This window comes from Colossoma macropomum, unplaced genomic scaffold (assembly GCF_904425465.1).
Source record: "Colossoma macropomum unplaced genomic scaffold, Colossoma_macropomum, whole genome shotgun sequence".
Lineage (NCBI taxonomy): Eukaryota > Metazoa > Chordata > Actinopteri > Characiformes > Serrasalmidae > Colossoma > Colossoma macropomum.
The window spans coordinates 18,182,016-18,203,574 of NW_023494803.1; the positions used below are offsets into that span (position 1 = coordinate 18,182,016).

Sequence of the window (21,559 nt, forward strand, 5' to 3'; positions counted from 1 at the left end):
TACCCAAACACCTTTTACCTTGTCAAAGGGTACGGCAAGGTCGAGTGAGATGGAGAATAAGTTGTGCTACAACAACATTCTTCAGAATTATTTCAGTATTTCTTCGGCTCCTAACATCTACTGCAATAAAATACAATATAAAATAAAGATAGTCTTCCTGTTTTAACCATTCACCGCGGTCACTTATAACACGGTTTCCCAAGTGTAAACGGTATCGGCACAGCCCTTCATCCACCCTGTAGCGCTGAGTCCTCCAATCCTGTGTAAACTCCAGCGAGGGCGGAGTCCCCACTATGCATGAGTGTAAACCCTGTTTGTGTGAATCATGCGGGCTGAATCACTTCATCCAGTAAAACCATCACAGCTGAACAGTTGAGTTCCAGCCGTTTGAGAGCAGCGTGGAAATAAAGGGACAAAATCACCCGAGAGGCTTTAGTGCCGGACATTCCTGCCGGACATTAATGGAATAGAGGTAGGCTTGACCAGAGCTCAGCGCATTTCACTCGCCTTTTCACCATGTTGTAATCGTCTCAGGCGACGCGTGGCAGACTCCGAGTTGGGCTTTGGAGTTGAAGCGGTTTAAAAGAAGTGGAGCATTTTAGAAAATGCACAGCCTAAATCGCCATGTCTAAGTACTGAGATCTTTCGGGGCCACTGCTCGCCATTATTCCTGCAGTAATACTGACAGAGGAGCTCAGGGAGTCTGAGGGACTTTCTCTGCAGGTCGCATCTGTCTGTCCGTTATCGATTTCAGGGAGGTTGTGTGACTTTGACCTACATCAGCCGGCTTTCCCGGGGACGCTGCGTGGACATTACGAAATGCAGAAAAACAGCAGATGGTAAATGTGAGAAAGAAAGAACATCTGTAGCTGTTCATCGATTAGCCTCGTTCTAAACACCGTCCGGCCGCCAGTTTAACCCTGTCGTGGCTTCTTCAGCGTTTTTACGGGTTTATTGGAAGCTTATTCAGACGTAATGGAATTGGTCTCATACAGACCATAACAGGTAGTGCAGAAGGTGAAGAAGCTCGCTGGTCGTAACAGGCATGCAGTGAAAACGTTTATCTGGGGGCGGGCGTGTGTGTGTGTGTGTGTGTGTGTGTGTGCGGGTAGGTGGGTGGGTGTGAAAAGGTGTGTATCTGTGTTTGATAGATATCAGTACATTCTTGCTCTCAGGTCACGTGAGCACACAGTGTCACATCTGATATTTACCAGTTTGTTGACTCCCTAATTCGATGACCGCTGTACAGTGCTAGAAAAACTATCAAGCATCGAAGCCTGTTGTGTTAAAGGGGGATTCCTACAAAATTCCCTGCATGATTCAATCTTTAAGATGTAAAAAAAGTCATTCAGAGTGGTTTAATGTGCGCTGTAGAGAAACTTACCAACAGTTTTACAGTGGTGGTGATAGGAACCAGGGTCTACCACGCAACTATAGACACTTTATTCACTATCCAGAATGACCAGTGAACACACACATCTTCTCAGTTTGGATAGGTAATGATGGTGAAATAGTGGCAAATACGAGGGAACCTGGGCACTATTTTGCCGCACAACAGCCTGCATGTATTTCTCCACCATGAATAGATTAAAAATTGCATTTTAGTCGAATCTATTGTAATACAGTGTCTCAGACATCAGGCAATATAGTCATAGCTATTTCATGTAATGGCTTTTTTGCAAGGTAAATTTAAAAGGCATTAAACCCTTTCCAGCAACTGAGAAAAGTGGTTTCTGTGGGAGAGAGTTACTCCCTCTGGTGTGTACTTTGGTCTTTGTAGCTTTGCAGACCGTTTACATGCACAAAAAGCTACATATCACACTAAAGGAACGGGAAAAACCTGGAAAAGCATAAAAGGTCCCCTTTAATTAACTTGCATATACTTTTTACATATATTTATTTATTTATTTATTTATTTCTGTCAACAGTTATTCTAGCAATTTTATTTACTGTTCAAAATCACCAGTGAACCTACGTGTGTCTTCTGAGTTTTTATATGTGATGATGATGGTTTTCTTTAAGGAATATTTTGCCAAACCTGCATGTACCTCACAGCTATGTATGTAATTTAAAAGAAATACATTTTAGGCCAAAACTTTATCTCAGAACTATTGCAAAAGAATATCTCATGCAAGAGAGCATATTCATAACCATTTCATATACTAACTTTCTGTGAAATAGCTTTTTGAGGCATTAGATGCCAGGATGTCTGGTTCCTATCACTACCACTGTGAACAGTTTTCGATGAGTTTCTCTCAAATAGTGCCTTTCACTTCAAGCCACTCTGAATGACTTTGTTTACAACTTATTCACTTAATTACGCAGAATGTTTGAAAAATTGATGGAATTCCCCTTGAAAAAGGTCACAGTTTTCTCTGTGTTTCTTCATAATGAAATCTATAAAGGAATAAATAAAGGCCACTACACTGCATGTTTAGACATAAAAGTTTGTATCTCTTGGTACTAACTTTAACTGTTGAAGGTTGGAGTTTATAGATCAGGCACCCTCTACAAAAGTATGGTGAACATGATCCAAGTTCAGTTACTGCACTGTCAAAGTGTAAATACTGCATACTTTCCTCAAGAGCAATTTGAAAATTGTTTTGACGCTGCTGTGTCCATCAAGTTCTCCTGTGAAGCTGGGTATGACCTGTAAAGGTTGATTGTATTGATTCTTTTGTAATTAGGTGCTGAACAGTGAAAGAGGAACGCCCCTCTATTTTAAGAATGGTCTTAGTCAATGCCCCTCTCGTGTCACTCTCATATGCTATTTCTTCCAGTAGGGCAACTCAGAGCTATGTGGATAAGTGAACAAGACTTGTTTGTGATAAAAGCTACTTTAAGTTTTTACACTACGCCTCTCAACTTGTCCTTAAAGGAATACTCCAGTGTTTTTCACCATATAGCCTATGGTTGATGACTATAGGCAATAATTTTGATGTTTCCCTGTATTTAGCACAACAACAACAACAACAACAAACATTAACTCAAAACATACTTATAATGAAAGCCAAAGGGCAATTGCTCCATCTGAAGTGGCAGGGCTGAATCAACTGCCCATTGGCTTGTGTTATACAGGGACACGTGCTGAAATTATGGTTTGTGGTAACTGACAACACCTTACAGATACAGCAAAAAGAGATTAGGTAGAAAAACACTGGAGTATTCTGTTAATTTGCATAATGTTATGCGTATTACCATCACATACCTTACGTGTGGAATTCACATTTCTCCCGAATAACTAATATTTTTATTAGAAAGACTTTTCCCTAGCACGCCAAAGCTGATTTCACAATAGCAGATTTTTCCGAATTGCAGAAGCAGATTATGGTCATTCAGTGTGGACATCTTCATATTATACATTTCAAGTGTAAACTGGTTACATTAGCTTTGGACAGTAATCCCAAATCTGTTTCTGTCTGACATCCTTGCCAGACCACAGTCAGCGTTCTCTGTTGAACTATAGGGTGGTTCAATCAATGACAACAATGAAATGTGCAAATACAGGGTGCGGCAATCACAAACTAACATGTCAGGGACGATGAAAAAACCCAGTGGCTGCTGCCTCTTGAGCTTTGTATTGATATCTTTGCCTTCACTTAATGTAGAGACTTCAATCAGTTTGTCACAAGAATGCCTGCAATGGTCCTTGTTCTGCTGTGTTTTTAGGGCTGGAATCCAGAGACTAATCTGAACCAGATGTAGCCTTCTAGGATCTGATGCAGTACGATGTAAGCATAGTTGCAAGCGGTTAAATGCAAACATGACAGTGCTTTAACCAAAAGTGCTCTGTAACAATACACATACACCAACTGGCCACTTCATTACATACACCTCCTTGTATCCTTACTCACTGTCTATTTTATCAGCTCCATTTACCATATCGGTGCACTTTTTACTTCACAATGACATGCTTTAGCCCACCTGTGTCTGTGTATATTTTGTTAGTCCCCTTTCATCCTGTTCTGTAATAATCAGGACCAAGTGAAATACTCTATTTCAGAAGGTTCCCTGAGCTTATCATGTTGTACTAGGTGAGGGTGGTGGGAGGGGAAGGTGAAATATGATGTAATTGGTTAATATTATTGTTCCCTGCCTGCTGGTGCACAGTGTTTAATCAAAATTCAGAAGATGTTTTAAGCCCTATTCAAGTTGGATTAGTTTTACCTCTGAGTGATTATCGACGAGATCCATGATTTGTAATCCAGTACAAATCTGCAATGCATGCATGGTTTTAAAGGGGTGTCCGGGGTGGCCAGTGTCATGCTAAAATTTCTGCCATGTCATTGTTTTCCACCTCACTGTGGGGCAGAGTTGTTTTGCTATTGGTAAAACAACTCTCCAACAAGTCTACAATATAACAATGCATTTTTATCTGAAACAAGTTAGTGGATACTTTGCATGTGGTAAGTTACACAGGAAGCTGCCAAAGCTTGCTCCTCAAGATTATGCTATCGAGGCAAGGCAATATATAGAGGAAACATGACAAATGTCCGTGGTCACCTAAATCCAGCTCAGGCTGCACATTCCAGAGAAAGAAAGCAACAAACCAGCACTGGTCCTTCCAAAAACTTCACTCACATTACAAAGCAAAACATCCTTCCTGTGTTCATAAAATTCTCCCCTTCATTTCCTTGAGTAGGACAATGACAGTTGTTCTTGAGCGTATTTAGTTTCTCCATTGGAACGTCCCGAACTGGCTTGACAAATATTTTGTCCTCTTGGTAATATAAGATATCAAAATCTATCCATCTACTTTGACCACTTCAGAATTGACTGTTATATTTATAGGCCTTTTCACAAACACAATACGGCTGGATGATACTGGATTGTTGTAATGTAGGCTATCACCCGGGAGAGTTCGCACTCTCATAGACTGGCGCAATGTCAGTTTCACCATGCAGGGGGGATTTTATCAAGGTCAGGATATTAAAAACGGCTTATGGAACGTTCTGGTAGTGTGCAAACACACAGATGCACTTACTTTAGAGGCCCTCTAACGTAAAGAATCAATATTTCCACTTGCTAAGGCCGTTTTTCAAGTTCAAGAAAGTAATGTGGAACTTGACCACAAGTTATGAAGTCAGAAAAAGGAGAAACAATGCAACTTTTTGTTGTGGCAACACGCTTCCCTTTTCAGGAATGTCCTTCCTTAAAAAAGGAAGCACTCAAGCTTGTGTGGAAGCCCCTACTTTGAGGCCTCTGTGAGAAGCCTTTGAATGGTGATGTCTCTTGAAAAGACACCCTTTCTAAGCAGTTCTTGGCTTGGAAGTACAGTACTGTGAAAAGAGACCAAACATGGCATGAAGTTTTGAGTTTTACATTATGTTTACATCACGTCTTCTTCTGTGAGTTTACTGGCTGCTTGCAAAGCAGAAATCTGATTACTGCCTGAATCATGTAGACTTGGAGTTTTCACGTTATCTGATTACTCAAGTGCATGTAAATGCATTGATCATATTGCTGACAAAATCTGATTTTCTGCAGTTATCAGATTGTTATGTGCATGTAAATGCATTCAGTGAGACGTAAACAAAGTCAGAGTGGTTTGATGTGAAATGCCCTGCATGTACCTCTCTGCCATCAATGTATTTCAACAAATACAAGGGCAAAATCTTATCTTAAAACTATTGTAAAACAATGTCTCAGACATCAGTTAATATATTTGTAACAATTTCATGTAATAACTTTGTGATGTTTAGAAGCATTAAACTCTTCAGATGTCTAATTCCCATCACCAGCACTTTTGACTCTAGTTTCTCTAGAATGGAGCATTTTACACCAAACCACTCTTAATGACTTTCTTAACCATTTAATTATGCAGACAATTCTCTGCTTGAGTGATCAGGGAGAACAGCATGAAGGCTTGCTGTTATGAGTGTTGTCAGTCTTGTGTTGTCTTTTGTTAGGTGTGAGACAGGAAATTGGATAAGCTGATAAGAAAGTTTAATTCTTTTTGTTCTGTAATCAGTTAACTCAGTGTGTTGTTAAGGTGGTTCCTAACTGCTTTTCAAGTCTGAAGAATTAGAAGTACAAGGCAGACTTCATTCATTTAATGACTTTGCTATTGCAGTTATCCTGCCATTTATTTGAATCTGAATAAAGCTTTATATATCAAGGAACACCCAGAACCCAGCACTGGAGCCAGAATCAACATCCAAACCCAAGATTAGAAGCAGGCCTGCATGTTACCAGAGACTGTCATTTTCTATTCTAAAGGGGTATTGTCTACTAAGAAGCTGCAAAAAAAACACTTTGTGTGGGCATTACCAAGCACTCACTGGCAGCAAGGGAGAAACGGGACGATCAACACACAGCTGGCATCTGTCCAATTTTCCCTCAGGAAACAGAAAAGGCTTGTTACAGAGTTAAAAAAATTAAACGTTCCCTTTGGGATCGTCTGTTGATGGATTTTAACAGAAAAAAGGAGAATATCATGGTGTCAACTGCTATTATCCCAACACCAGTGATGATACTGATTTTTTTAACAGTCAAGCGTGTCAAAAAATATCTATACACAGTAGTTGGTAAAAGTCATAGGTATCCAAGAAAATGATATGTAAAGCCATTTATCTGAGGACTAAGTCTAAAAAAAACGCTACAGATAAACTAAACAGTACATTGTGTTTTGATGGGTGTGAGTGTGTTAACGTAACCATTTCAAGTCTTTACAGTTACCATCCAATACCTGCTTTTGCTGATCAGTCCTTCATTCAATAAAATCTGCTGCTGATGGAATTTAATAAATGAATACAGTGGCTGGAGTGAAGTCACGAACCAAACCTGTGTTCTTCAAACCAACAAAACAAACTAAAAGTCTTATATTTAGCTGTATTTAAAAGATGACTATGGTTAATCAGTTCAATTTCTGACAAAATATGAGAGAAAGTAAACTATTTTTAACTGAAACAATGAGGTTTTGTCTAAGAAAACAAAAACACGATAATATATATATTTTAGCAAGACAACATAACAAAATTATTGGCAGCCCTACAAATATTTATGAACAAAATAGTACTGAAGCATTTTTCCATTTACATTTCACTATTCTTACATCCATCTGACTGTTCATGAGGCCTAAGGTCATCCACAACTTCCTTTTTCACTGGGGTAAAAATTAGATTATTCCTTAAGTCATTCATTTACATGGGGAATATTAGAGAATTCACAAATGAAATGAGATAAAAGTGTGTTGACCTTCATAGTTCAGGCTATGGCTATTAAAAAGTTGGATATTTGCAGATGCCACCTCATTTACATTACATTTACATTTACAGCATTTAGCAGATGCTCTTATCCAGAGCGACTTAAAAAAAGTGCTTTGTTGTCTACTCAGAGAAAGTATCTTTGCTAGTTACAAATAGGTTAGAGAGAAAGTTAGTCCTGAGCTCAGATATTGCTAGAAACAAAAGCCCATGCGAATACCTAGAGAAAAAAAGAACAGAATTAAACATAAATTAAGAACACGGGCCGTGCTGTTGCATTCTGGATGAGTTACAGGGGCTTGATGGCCTGCATAGGAAAACCAGCCAAGAGCGAGTTGCAGTAGTCAAGCCTTGAGATAACAAGAGACTGAACTAGCACCTGGGTGGCCTCTTGAGTGAGAAAGAGTCGAATTCTCTGGATGTTGTACAGGAGAATTCTGCATGACTGAGTCAGGTTTTGCGACATGAGCTGAGAACGATAACTGGCCATCCAGAATCACACCAAGACTTCTTGCATATTCAGACGGAACAATCAGAGAGTTCTCGAATGAGATGGCAAGATCATGATAAGGACCTGTAGTTGCAGGGATGAACAGCAGCTCAGTCTTGCTAGGATTGAGCTTCAGTTGGTGAGCTGCCATCCATGAAGAGATGTCAGTCAGGCATGCCAAGACGTGACTGGAAACCTGGGTGCCAGAAGGTGGGAAGGAAAGCATTAGTTGAGTGTCTTCAGCATAGCAGTGGTAAGAGAAGCCATGAGAGGATATTACATCACCGAGATAACAAGTGAAAAGGACCCAGCACCGAGCTCTGTGGGACACCAGTGGAAAGCCTCTCCATGTTACCTGATAAGAGCGCCCCTCCAGATAGGACTTGAACCACTTACACACAGAGCCAGTGATTCCAAGGTTGGTGAGGACAGCCAGAAGGATTGTATGGTTGACTGTGTCAAAAGCTGCGGAGAGGTCAAGAAGAATCACAACAGATGACAGTTTGGCTGATCGTTTCAGTAGGGCAGTTTCTGTTGAGTGCGCCAGTTTGAAGCCAGACTGGTTGGGGTCCTGGAGCTGGTTCTGAGTGAGAAAGAGAGATAGTTGATGCCAACAAAGTAGTCAGAAAGGTGTGCCAGAAAATCTAAGCACAAACATAAGAGCCTCAAGTTTGTTGGTCGCTACAGAAACTGGAACTTATGGAAGCCTGTTTCTGCCACTGAACAACGTTTTCCATAATTATGACATAGTATCTCATAAATACTACTTGCTGTCTCATAATAATGAGATAGTATCTCATAATTATGACTTTCTATCTCATAATAATGATAGACTCTGTCGTAATTATGACTCCGACTGGCCACTTCATTAAGTACATCTACCTTGTATCTCTACTCATAGTCCATTTTATCAGCTCCACTCACCATATACGTTCTACAGTTATAGACTGTAGTCCATCTGCTTCTCTGCATACTTTGTTAGGCCCCTTTCACCCTATTCTTCAATGGTCAGGACACACACAGGACCACCACAGAGCAGGTATTATTTAAGTGGTGGATCATTCTCAGCACTGCAGTAACACTGATGTGGTTGTGGCATGTTATTATGTGTTGTGCTGGAATGAGTGGATCAGACACAGCAGTGCTGCTGGAGTTTTTAAACACTGTCCACTTACCGTCCACTCTGTTAGAATGACTGTCCACTTGTGTTGTGCTGGAATGAGTGGATCAGACACAGCAGTGCTGCTGGAGTTTTTAAACACTGTCCACTTACTGTCCACTCTATTAGACACTCCTGTCTTGCTGGTCCACCTTGTAGATGTAAAGACAGCTCATCTGTTGCTGCACAGTTTGTGTTGGTCATCCTCTAGTCCTTCATCGGTGGTCACAGGATGGTGCCCACAGGACACTGTTAGCTCAATATTTTTGGTTGATAGACTATTCTCAGTCCAGCAGTGACACTGTGGTGTTTACAAACTCCAGCAGCACTGCTGTGTCTGATCCACTCATATCAGCGCAACACACACTAACACGCCACCACCATGTCAGTGTCACTGTAGTGCTAAGAATGATGCACCACCCAAATAATACCTGCTCTGTGGTGGTCCTGTGGGGGTCCTATATTTATTCAATATTTCAGATCATGGATTTAGTTAAAACAAGGCTAAAACACACTAAGTCACTTGTAGTGAAGAGTAGTTTAAGCCTAGTACAGAGCTCACATTTAAAAATGCCCTTTTCCTGAATTTAAGGGCCATTTAATTCTTGGCCTAAGCAGTTGTACCACACTTACTTACAGGCATGAAATCACTTTTACGGATAAATTTTTTGGTTTTCTGAATTGTCCAACGGCTGAATTTTTAGTTACATTTTTTCGTGGTCTAAATGCTAACGTGTCATGCCATCCTCCAAAACAGCTTTTCCCCTCTCTTCTCTGGGAAAAAAAAACCCTCACACATCTACCCTCACTACTTGTTCATCTCTCCTCTGATGATTTGGGTGTGGAAATAGGCTTGAAGCTGAACAGCACGTTAGATTACTGTTCTGTTTGGTGAGCTTGTCATGGCTCTGTGTCTTTTACTTCTCTTCAAAAATAGGAACATCAAACCACCATTTGTTATATAACTGTGTTATATATCATAATTACTGTCATATTTAAGACTTTCAATGTCATAATTATTTTAGTATAACAATTATGACTTACTTTCTCGTAAGTAAAAACTAGTATATCATAATTATAACTTATCTCATAATTAGTATCTCATAATTAGAGTATCTCATAATTGAAAAATCTTTTTAATATTATGAGAGAATAAGTCATAAATATGAAGTAGTAACTCATAATTAAGAGAAACTTTCTCATTATTATGAGACAAAAAGTCATTATTTAAGATAGTAAGTCACAATTGTGGTATATTACTTATGAGATTGTAAATTAGAATTTTGAGAAACTTTCTTATTATTATGACAAACTATAGGGCCTTTTTTTCAAGTGGCAGAAATGGGCCTCCATGGGAACTATGGTCAGATGAGATAAAACTCATCTGGCAACACTTAAGGTAGGTTAGGTGTAAAAAGAAGGATGATTATACAGAAAAGAGCCTAATCCCTACTGTTAAGTAAGGTGTAGGATCTTAAGTATGTTGAGTCTCTGGGAATCTTGTTACGATACATGGTGTCATGGACTCTACCAGGAGATTTTAAGTCTAGCTGCCTCTGCCAAAAAGCTAAACTTGGGTCATGGTTGGATCTTCCAGCAGGACAGTAATCCAAAACATGCATCAAATTGCGTACAAAAATTATTTAACAACCACAGAATCAAGCCTTTGACTTGGCAGTCTCAGTCCCCTGACCCCCACTAAAAACCTGTGGGGTGAGATAAAGAGGAGAATCCAAAGGAGAGGAGCTGCGACCCTAGATGATCTGGAGAAGTGTTCTCAGACTTATTTCTCTATTTTCTCCAATCTCATTAAGAAATATAAGAGAAAATACAAAATACTAAAAGCAGCGGTGCCAATAATGAATAATAATTGATCATTTCTGTTGTCTTCTAAATTTACTTCAGTTAAAGTTTAGATTTTTCTCATATTTCCAGCGTGAGTTTGAGCTAATTCACCTCAAAGATATTTTTATAGCCTTTTCTTCCCATCTTTACTAAAGTTGCAGGTGATTGTAGAGTATTGGAAGTGCAATGAGTATTTCATAAAAAAAAAAAAAGGTTATTGCTAAAAAAAATGGAATGTCAAATGGAAATGTCAGGGTTGTACTTCAGCACTACCCATTTCTGTGTTTTAAGGGAGTATGCACTCACTCTAACACAAGTACTCCATTGTCCAGAGGAAATACTGGGCCGGTATTAGGGTAAAGTGCTGCCATGGGACATTGTTTACATATCACAGATTCCATCACTGGATAGGGTTTTGTGTTGCGATAGACAGCATGCAGTTCTCTCTACACTCAGCATAATCTATTCAGTGTGAGGAACCTCGTTCATGCGTTTATATGATGTCTAACAGCTTATGGCTTCTGTGCCAGTGTTTACATGCCATGCTTTTTGAAAACTCAGTTTCATAAGGCTGTTGGAGTGGTGAAGTACATGCTAAACTGATCCATTTAAGGAGGGAGTATTATTAGGTTCAGTGTAGTTTGGTCCCTTTTAAGGCAAAAAGTCCTTTCCATTTTAGCTAGTGTTTACTTGTGGAGCTGGGAATGTGCTTGGATCGATGGAAAAGAGCCTTATGAAAGAGTCTCAGTCTGTTGGTTCACCACAAAAGCTGTACCATAGCCTGGACGTGTACAGCGGTGCTAAAATGGCTTAAAATTTCCGCTGTACACATGCTTATGGAATGTCTTGTATCACTAGATCTGTCTCCAAATCACAGGGTTATATTACGTCATACGCAGAAGTAACAGGAGAGTTTTCTCACAGCACTATGCATAGCGTATGATTACACAGTTCAGAATTCTGCTCTCTCCTGGTCTGCATTCACTCCCAGCCTAATGATCATACTTTTAACAGTGCTGATTAATGTTTAGGAATGTAAGAATAACAGAACACTAACTTGTTCAGCAACTCATCTCAAACTCAAACACAAATGTGGTCATGAGGTGATGCTCTGTCACATGAGTCATGTCATCTTCCCTTTTTCCCTAGAAGAGAGAGAAAAATATTGTTTATTGCTGTGGGTCTGGCATATTTTATTAGGCGTATAATGTGCTTATAGTAAGGAAAAATTAAAGAAGAAACTCAATTTGAAGCTTTAGCTTAAGCTAAAGCATGTCTGTGCATGAGTTTAGCATATCATATGCAATCCTGTGCAATAAATCAGGACAGCAGCCACACACACAAACACACACATACATACATATGTGTGTGTGTGTATATATATATATATATATATATATATATATATATATTTATACACACACACATATATATATATATATATATATATTTATACACACACACATATATATATATGTATATATATATATATATATATATATATATATATATATATGTATGTATTAATATTATTATTATTTTGATGTTTTGCTGATTTTATTCTACAGAGAACATACTTTTGCACATTTTTATTTATTATTTATTTATACAATTAATGTTATTTGCCGAATTTAACGTATTGCCTTTGCAAATGGTATGGCACATTTTATATTTTATGTCTTATTTTTTATATTCTATTTATATTCTTTATTTTTTCCTGTTTTATTTTTTCAATATGTTAACTCAGCAAAACTGTGTGCACTTAAAAAGGCAGAAAAATGGCACATTTAAGAGCCAAATTAACTTGTTTTCACTTAAAAAATCAGCAAAATGTCATTCAGTTAGGAGTGTTCAAACTTTTGCATACAACTAAATATACAGAGAGAAACAATAACAAAAGCTATTTAAACAAAGCAACAGTGTTCAACATCTAAGCATTCAACATCTAATTAGGACATGTAAATGATTATTAGACATGACAGAACAGACCAGGTCATGACGTGACTCTGCCAAGCTGTAAAAAGCTCAAACAAACTCATTAAAAATGTTGCCTTATTCTGGTTAACAATTGCTGCAGCTGGCATGCCACACTTTTCAGTGCAGCTCCAGTGACTAAAATATTTAAGTAATTGTTATTTCTGGATTAGTGTGCTAAAGAGGGTCTTTTGCCCTGTGTCTGGGGAGACATCTCTAACTTTACATTGTCACTTCAGAAGAAAAAAAATGGAGATCACTATCATCCAATGACAGAAATTAAATTATAAACTGGCCCCAAAAATTGAAATTTCAGAACAAATTAGACCACAGCCATTCAGTCAATGTGTCAAGACTAGAGGGTCTTATGAGACAGAGCATTAATTTAAGATTAAAATATGGTTTAGTGTTCTGGTATTAAAACTTGACCTGCGACTAGACCTGGGGACTATGGCAAAAGTGATATTGCAATATTTTAAGAGGTTTTCACAATACATGACCAATCCAGTGATTGTATTCAACATTTCACATACTGTGCTGCACTAAATCCAACAAGGCAGGGTTTATTATGCTCGTAGTCAAACATGCAGTTGGGAAGTGTTTAAGTTCTGATGATGTCAACGATCTCCTCAGAAAAGCATATTGTAATATAATTTATTACATTAACAATAAAAATGTCATGTTGCCCAGCTCTACCTGCACTACAGGTTGAGCTTATAAATCACACTAAGGACTATTTTATTGTCTTTTTTACTTTCTTATTGGTTTAACTAAGTAATGTGGGAGGATATATCCTACTTTAATGTCTTTTACTCCTGCCACACCTTATAATTGCCCTGTGGGGATAAATAGTGAAAATGAATGCCTAAGAGGATGTATGTACAAAAATGTACATAAAACAAAGTCATTAAAAAAGGAATACAGAGAATCTGGAAGGATTTGTAACTTAAAAGACAACTTAGACAAGACTTAACTCATCTTGATTGAGTGTGATGAAAAACCTGCTTTGAAGGCAGTTTCATCAGAGAAACACATTTCCTAAGGAAAGGTTTCATTTGAACTCTCTGACACACCTGGAGCTGAAGCATTTCCTTTTCAATCTGTATTTTCACTTTTACAAACCTGTTTCCTTTGACACTATTCACTGATGAGAACTGTAACAATACAAAAGTAGCAGTCTGAAAAAAAAAACTGAAAAAACAGTCCACTGCATTTACCACAGAATTCAGTTTGAAATGCTTGTTTAAGCATGATTCCCGAGGTATTTCAAAATCATACCACATAAAAACAGAAGTCAGTTTCTCCTGTGGCCTATTTATGAATGGTTTGGGAACTCCTGCCCTAAAGTAACCATTAAAGAATAGTATCGAAAGTATCGAAAACTGTAGCTTTTCTACACATTTCTGAACATTTGTGGGGGCCTAAGCTGCTTCCTTTTGGGCCCACTCTCACCCACCTCAGTCACATTATTTTGTATGCAGGACTAAAGAAGAATTAATACTTCATTCATTTTGATAAAAACACTGAGGTAATAATATATATACACCAAGTAGCCACTTGTATCTACACTCACTGTCAATTTTATCAGCTCCACTTATCATATAGAAGCACTTTGTCATTCTGTAATTACAGATTGTAGTCCATATTATTTGGGTGGTGGATCATTCTCAGTACTGCAGTGACACTGACATAGTGGTGGTGTGTGAGTGTGTATTGTGATGGTACGAGTGGATCAGACACAGCAGTGCTGCTGGAGTTTTTAAACACCTCACTGTCACTGCTAGACTGAGCAATATCCAGCCAATAGCATCCTGTAATACAAGATGGGTGTACTTAATAAAGTGGCCGGTCAGAGTTTATAATGATGTCTATTGCATTCAATTATTAGCACCATTAGCATTGCTGATCAAACTGCAGTAACGTACAGCTTTGAGACAGGTTGCTGTCCATACCTTCAGAGAGAGGGATCTGCCAATACAGAAGAGCCATCTGCTGATCTCTAAAATCTCTTTGGGCCTATTTGCTTTCTCTGTTGCTGACTCAGATTGTTCATTGTTTGTGGGGTGTTGAGCAGAAATCTGCTGCAAAATTGTGTGTCTGCCTTGCAAATTGTTCTTTTCAATCCTCCACCAGAATTTTGGTCTACAAACTTGCATTACACAAAGGCAGGCAGTCACCTAGGGCCCATGAGCCAGGGCTCCATGAAAATGCAGATTATATAAAAAATATATATATATATATATATATATATATATATGTATATGTTGATGTTAAATAACCTATTCTGAAATGTCTTAAACATGCATTTATTTATTTGATTTTTGTTTATTTCCAAATGTAGTGATTATTTTAAGCCCACCCCAAAGTCATGGCTATATCAGACTTTTCCATGTTGTTACATAATGATCCCACCTCCCTCAGTTACTGTTGCTATGGCTGTCAGATTTTCAGCTCAGGATACCTGGCATCAGCAACACTTCTGCTAACAGTTTAAACGTTTAGTCTCACAAAAGAGAATTCAGAAGCACACAGAGGAGAACATCTGCAAACATTTTTTGTTATTCAGAAATAAACTGGCATTACAGGATGTTCAGTGTAGAAAGACATGTTTGAGAACTGACAAAATGTGAATGTAGGCCAATTTAATCAAAAACAGAATTTAGGAAATCATGTTTACATTGATCAAACAAGGAAAATTACCTGGGACAAGTCAGTTTATCTCGGTGACCCAGGAACATTTAAGGAGGATTCAGGCAGAAGAAATGAGTGAACCTACCTCAACTAGTATATTCTACACACCAGTGTACAACAGTAGCATGGAAAAATAAGCAAGGAACCATGTGATAAAGGGGGGGGCATCATTCCTGTTTTTTGCATAGGGCCCCAAAATCACCAATTCTGCCCCGGGACAAACCTGGGAACGTATGCAACTATGATAGTAAATTTCTCATCATACCCATTTTATTTAGTCTAAAAATGAGCACCTTATTTGCTCCAGTCTGCTGAACATATTGTTCAATGTCCGTGGGTATTAAATTGAAAGGCTCGCATAGAACAATATAGTATGATGCATTGTATTGTTACACATCTATGCCCCGCCTGTCATCAAGTGAAAATGTTCGGCCAGCTTAGATACCCTGCCTAATACTGCATTTCACTCTGAAATACATCACATTACAGAACCAAAATACGTTGTGTTTTTTTAATTATATCGACTATGTCACAATGCATTGCTGCATTTTACACCCCATACATGCAATCAAGTCTTTTAAACCAGTGTAAACTCTCTCTGGTGTGTTAGTAGCAAGCAACTCCACCAACCTCCACTCGACCATCAAGCAGCAATCAAATCTGTCCTCTTATTCAACAAGGATCAACTGATGAAAGACACCTAACAAACGCTGACCGGCGGCCAAGAAATTTTGTAAGCATGCAAACCAAAAGTATCATGGCTTGTTATATCTGGACTCACTCCTCAGGCAAAGCAAACATAACATAAACTCATCCAGTTAAAAGTCAAATCAGCCAAGCCCAGTTTAGCTCATATGATGACTGCTACTGCATGATGACATTTTGTGCATTCACAGACACAGGCAGGGTTGTGCAAGACTGTCGCTCACTATGTTGTGAAACTGATGAAGCGTGTCTCTCCCTTAGTTTTAGCTGGACTAGAATATTCCTTAGAACATGAGCCTTGTCATGAGTAAGTGGCGTAAAAATGTATCAGCATATCATGATGGTGATGATGTTAGAATCAAGTCAAAGTTCTTCATTGTCATGTGAAAGAAATTCTTACACGTCATTCATGAACATCATTTCCTGCAGACTTCAACAATATAACAGCAACAATACAATATAATAAGCAATGACTACTAAACAGGATTAAACACAGGACAGGATATTACATGCATACATACAGCCTGTATGCAGTATCCATAATAAGCATGTGTGGCATGGTAAGCAGGGCCAACAAAGTGACAAACATACTCAGTGAAGTGCCAGTTACTATTCAGATGAAATATTATATAAAATATTAAAGTGTACAAGACAACAGTACAGCAGTACACTAACAATAGAAATTACTGAAATTACTAGAAGTAACATTACTGCCTAATGAGGTTTCAAAGAACATAAAAAATCTCTTTTTTCGATTTCTATTTTTCATGTGAGCACAGCAGCTACCCTCTACATCAGGGGTGTCCGATCTTATCCACAAAGGGCCAGTGTAGCTGCAGGTTTTCATTGCAACAAAGTAGGAGCTCACATGATCAGTTGTTTAAAGACTGAGACTCATTGATTAAACGAGTGGAATCAGGTGTGCTCTTTTTGGTTTGGGGTGAAAACCTGCACCTACAACGACCTTTTGAGGATAAGATTGGACACCCCTGCTCAACATTGTATGAAAATTCCTTGATAAATAGGCCGATGGAAATGCTCCAAAATTTCTTGGAATAAAATCTCTTCATATTAACTTACATTAAAATTATTTCCTAAAACAATCGCAATCAAATCGAATCATTGTGAGGTCAAAGATTTTCACCCTTGTTTGCTCAACACATGAAAACTGCAGGTCTGAAAAAAATCAGGATATTGCGATTGTCTAAAACAGGGGTGTCAAACTTAACCACTAAAAGGGCCATATTAAAAACTCTCAACAAATCTGGGGGCCAGAGAACGCCTATGTTTTATTTCATTTTTAATTAACATTTTGCTATAAATCAAACTAACCATTGCTCTTCAACCGTAAAATATAGACACTTGAAGTAAACCTTGAAATATTAGATGAATACTTGATGTATTCAAAATTTAATTGTCCCCAGGAGCAGGTCTTTTAAACTTACCAATTTGCTTAAACTAGACACCATGGCATCTTTTCTTTGCTGCAAGTTCATTAATCCTTTGGCTCAATTTTTGAGCTGCTGAGTTAACGTTACATGTTTATATTGGCTGAACTGCAGTTAGGTGATATGACTGGTGTGGAATTGCATAGAATAGTGTAGAACTGAGGTGTAACCACTATCCTATAGATTGTTGTTGGGTTTGGAGAGTCAGAGCACATTATGTTGCAGTGCATGCTGAGGACTGTAGTGCAGAACATTGTGAAATGATCTAATATTAATAGAAAGTTAAAATACTTTTGCTGGGTAGGATTGTGTTATGGGCCTAATGTGTTTGACACATGGAGTCTAAAACATTAACCATAAAACTCCATTTCTCTTGATAAATTTAACAATAGTTTGATGTTTTCCTGCAGTTCGTGCCATTATTCAGGGAAAGGGCACCAAAAGCATCCATTCACTTGTTCCTCTTCATAAAAAAAGAACAGGTTTATGCCCCACCACACCCCACGTAGACTTGCCATCACCCTGCAAGGTGTACTTTTGTATGCTTCACTTACACTTGCACAACTTAACGCTGTACAACTTAGCCAAACAGTATCTGTAAATCAAAAAAGCATCAGGTAGAATCCGGTGAGGTGAAACCTTGTCTCTTTGGGAATGTGAAAGTTAGTGATGGGGTAAAGGAAATCATCTGTAAACAGGGATGGAGGTTTGAGAGGAGAATCTCGTGTGATTCTCTATCACACCCGCACAGTTACACTTGTTCAGGCAGAGATTACAGGAAGGCCCATCCCTCTCTTTCCTGGCAGATCCTTGGCAGATTTTTTAAGCCAGTTCAAACCAGGTGGTGCTAATTATGTTTTCTTTACTGGGCTGTTGCAGGGTTGGAATGTGACACTGTGCTTGAGTTACACAACCATGAGTCTATACTTGAATCCCTTTGTGACATGTTTTGTCTGCCCCCAAACCCCTCCCTCACTGATGCTGCATTAACTGTAAGACATGGGTGTTAAGAGCTGAACAAAAGAACAAAAACATTAGCCTGACCCTGCCACAGCCTGTTAAGATGAATATATGCATAGACAACAGAAACAGCTTTGGGCTTTTCAGTATGGAGAAGGTAGTCTTGGGCAGTCTAAGGCTATTATCATGCCTACTGTCCTGACCAATTTGTAGTATTCAAATCTGCCCTCTTATTCAAAAAGGATTATACTAATTCTGTACTGAGATGGTGACCAGCAACTTTGCAGCTTGATTGCATGTACTGCATGTATAACTGAGCAGAAGAGGCTGTCCACGAGTGTACAACCAAGCACCATTGGAACATTTGCAAAAAATGATGTGGAAACCAAATATAAACATGAGAAAAGACCATTTTTTCTTCATTGCAAAGGAAAGGTTTTGTTTTTGCACTGTGGAGAACTTATTTAAGCTGAACATGCTGCTGGAAGATGTGGCAGAAATGACAAAATGTGGATTTTTCAAGGAGCTAAATTAGGCCTATATAATGTCATCTATTGGGACCCAATCCAATATATACTGCAATAAACTTCATCACTCTAGAGAATGCAGTTCCACTGCTCCACAGTCTAATGCCAGGGGGCTTTACACCCCTCTAGCCTGTGCTTGACACTGGGCATGGCGACCTTAGGCTCATGTGCACGTGCAACAGAGCATCCCTTTCTATGGGAAATGGTTTTCTAAGGAGAATATAGAAGCTAGTTGTGCGCAACCGAATTCCTGTGTCAGCGATAGGGACAATTTGCAAAGTTGCTGAAGGGGTGGATGTATATTATACCAACACATTAAACAAATTCCATTGCATTGCATAGTGTGAATGATGGTCACTGAGTTTGGAAAACTTGTCTGTTGGAGCTGTTGGTGGATTCATCACTTTTTGTTGTCTTTTGGCATTGAACGTACATCAGTGCCTGTTTAGAATGGCTTTAGACGTTTGGCAGGAGGAGAGCTGAAAGGCTTGATGACCCATGCTGTCTCTCACCAAATGCGCACAGCTGTCACTTCCTCTGACTGCAGGCCAGTTTAGATTCATTTCATCCTGACTGCATCCTGAACGCAAAGCCAGTCAGCTGGAGTGTGATATTGTCTTCTGCCAATGGAATGTCTGCTCGCACAAAGATATGAACCTTTGTTGCTGCAGTGGTCCAACTGTAGAACACAGGTTTCACTTACACAGTCACACTGGTTCATATTTGTTCCCATGGAATACCCGTGTCCCTGAAACGACTGTAAGTGCCAGTAATTAGTGTTTTTGCAGCATCATGTGTCAGCCACTGCACTGCTGTAGAAAGTCTGGCACAAAGATGAAAGTGCTATAAATGTAAAGTTGTTATTATGTTTTCACTATAAAATTACAGTGTCTGATTTCCCAGCAACCAGGCTGTGCAGTGGCCAAAGGCCAAGTGGCTGGCATTAAAGAGCAATTTCAGCAGTTAGGCATGACTAAAGATGTTCCAAGACATTTAAATACTAAACGACTAAATTGCTGATAATAACGAGATTAATTTGCATGAAGAAAGTATTATGTAACACTGCGGTTCTATTCAGGATTTATCAGTGTGATACACAAATGTTACGTAAAGTAACTAGCAAAACAGTTTTGATCAAACACAGTTACTCGGCAAAAGTCACTACCCTTCATTTATTTCATTTCCAGTCAAAACGGCAATAATTTGAGGTTTCATTTTTCAGCTTCAGGAAAAAAAAAACAGAAAATATATACTTGAAAATTACACAGAAGCCTCACCAACTAAATATAATAGTTTAAATAATCACATTTTCAATGTGATTTAATGTGCTAATTTTTTCATTCTTTTTGGGAGACTTGCTTTCAGTTTTTCAATGAAATTGGCAAGGATGTTTTTCTATACCTCCAAAGATCTTCTCCTTCTCACAATCCAAATAATCCCAAATATTTTCAGTAGCATCTCCTGAAATATGAATGAACTTGGCCATTTTGACTGGAAATTAAACAAACGAAAGTTGGTCTCTGACTTTTGCATAGTATGGTACAACAAATTTTAAAAACAATCTACAAAAAAATTACATCAGAAATGTAGTTAAGACGTACATTAAAAAAAATAGATATCTGGAATAAACAAAAATAACACCATGAAATTAGAAAAACAGAATGGCCCCTAGATAGACTTCTTAAAGTCTTTTACTGTGTGTGCCAAATGGCACTTTCAGGACCACAAAAACCCTATATATCTGAGCAGATGGCATGCAAATCAGTGCTTAACTACACAGAAGGGTACTTACCAAAGCTCCATGAGTCAGAGTTAAAGCATGCCTAATTTCAGTCAAATCAGAGCATTCAACTGATCTCTGTTCACTTTGTTTTCACAGTTCCTTCCATCTCCGCCATGTCAGTTAAGTCAGACAGAGTTCAAAAGAAATGGGCGGCCGTCAAGGGTCGACTGGGATCATCTCAGGACTCAGATGGCCCTCAGGAGGCCAATTTGGAGAACGCAGACCCGGAGCTGTGCATCCGTCTGCTACAGGTGCCCACCGTGGTCAACTACTCTGGGCTGAAGAAGCGGCTGGAGGGCAGCGACCAGACATGGATGGTGCAGTTCCTGGAGCTGTCAGGGCTGGACCTCCTCCTGGAAGCCCTGGACAGGCTCTCTGGACGTGGGTGCTCACGGATCGCGGATGCCTTGCTGCAGCTGACCTGTGTGAACTGTGTGAAGGCGGTTATGAACTCCTCTGCAGGGATACACTTCATTGTGGAAAATGAGGGCTACGTGCGCAAGTTATCACAAGGTAAAGCACTTTGTCATTTCAAGTCCTGCTCATGTGAATATGCAGGAGTAAGTTGGTATGTACAGTGAGTTGCTGGTTTATTAGCTACATCTACTTTGGACCTATAGTCCTGGTCATTTTATATGGTACGCCTCACCTACCAAACAGCCCATGTAGCAAATTTGACATGGTCTGAACCTGAGGCTCCACTCAAGCACAAGTACAGCTGGGCTATTACTGTGCCATAATTTGCATATAAAAACTAGATCAAGTGATTAAA

General features: G+C 38.9%; 1 protein-coding gene across 8 annotated transcripts in view; it reads left to right on the forward strand.

The window, feature by feature from the left end:
• The first annotated feature begins 289 nt into the window (after positions 1 to 289).
• inf2 (inverted formin 2) overlaps positions 290 to 21,559 on the forward strand; it is a 51,209-nt gene continuing 29,939 nt past the window's right edge. For 7 of the 8 annotated variants that reach the window (XR_005008516.1, XM_036592683.1, XM_036592684.1 and 4 more), the window contains exons 1-2: positions 290 to 472; positions 20,884 to 21,300. Coding sequence is in view for 7 of the 8 variants with exons in the window: in XM_036592683.1 (XP_036448576.1) it covers positions 20,901 to 21,300 (400 nt within the window). In the remaining variant the exon portion in view is untranslated. Of the gene's footprint in view, positions 473 to 3,669; positions 3,732 to 20,883; positions 21,301 to 21,559 lie in introns of all 8 variants that reach the window. The other variant, XM_036592681.1, reaches the window with a different exon arrangement.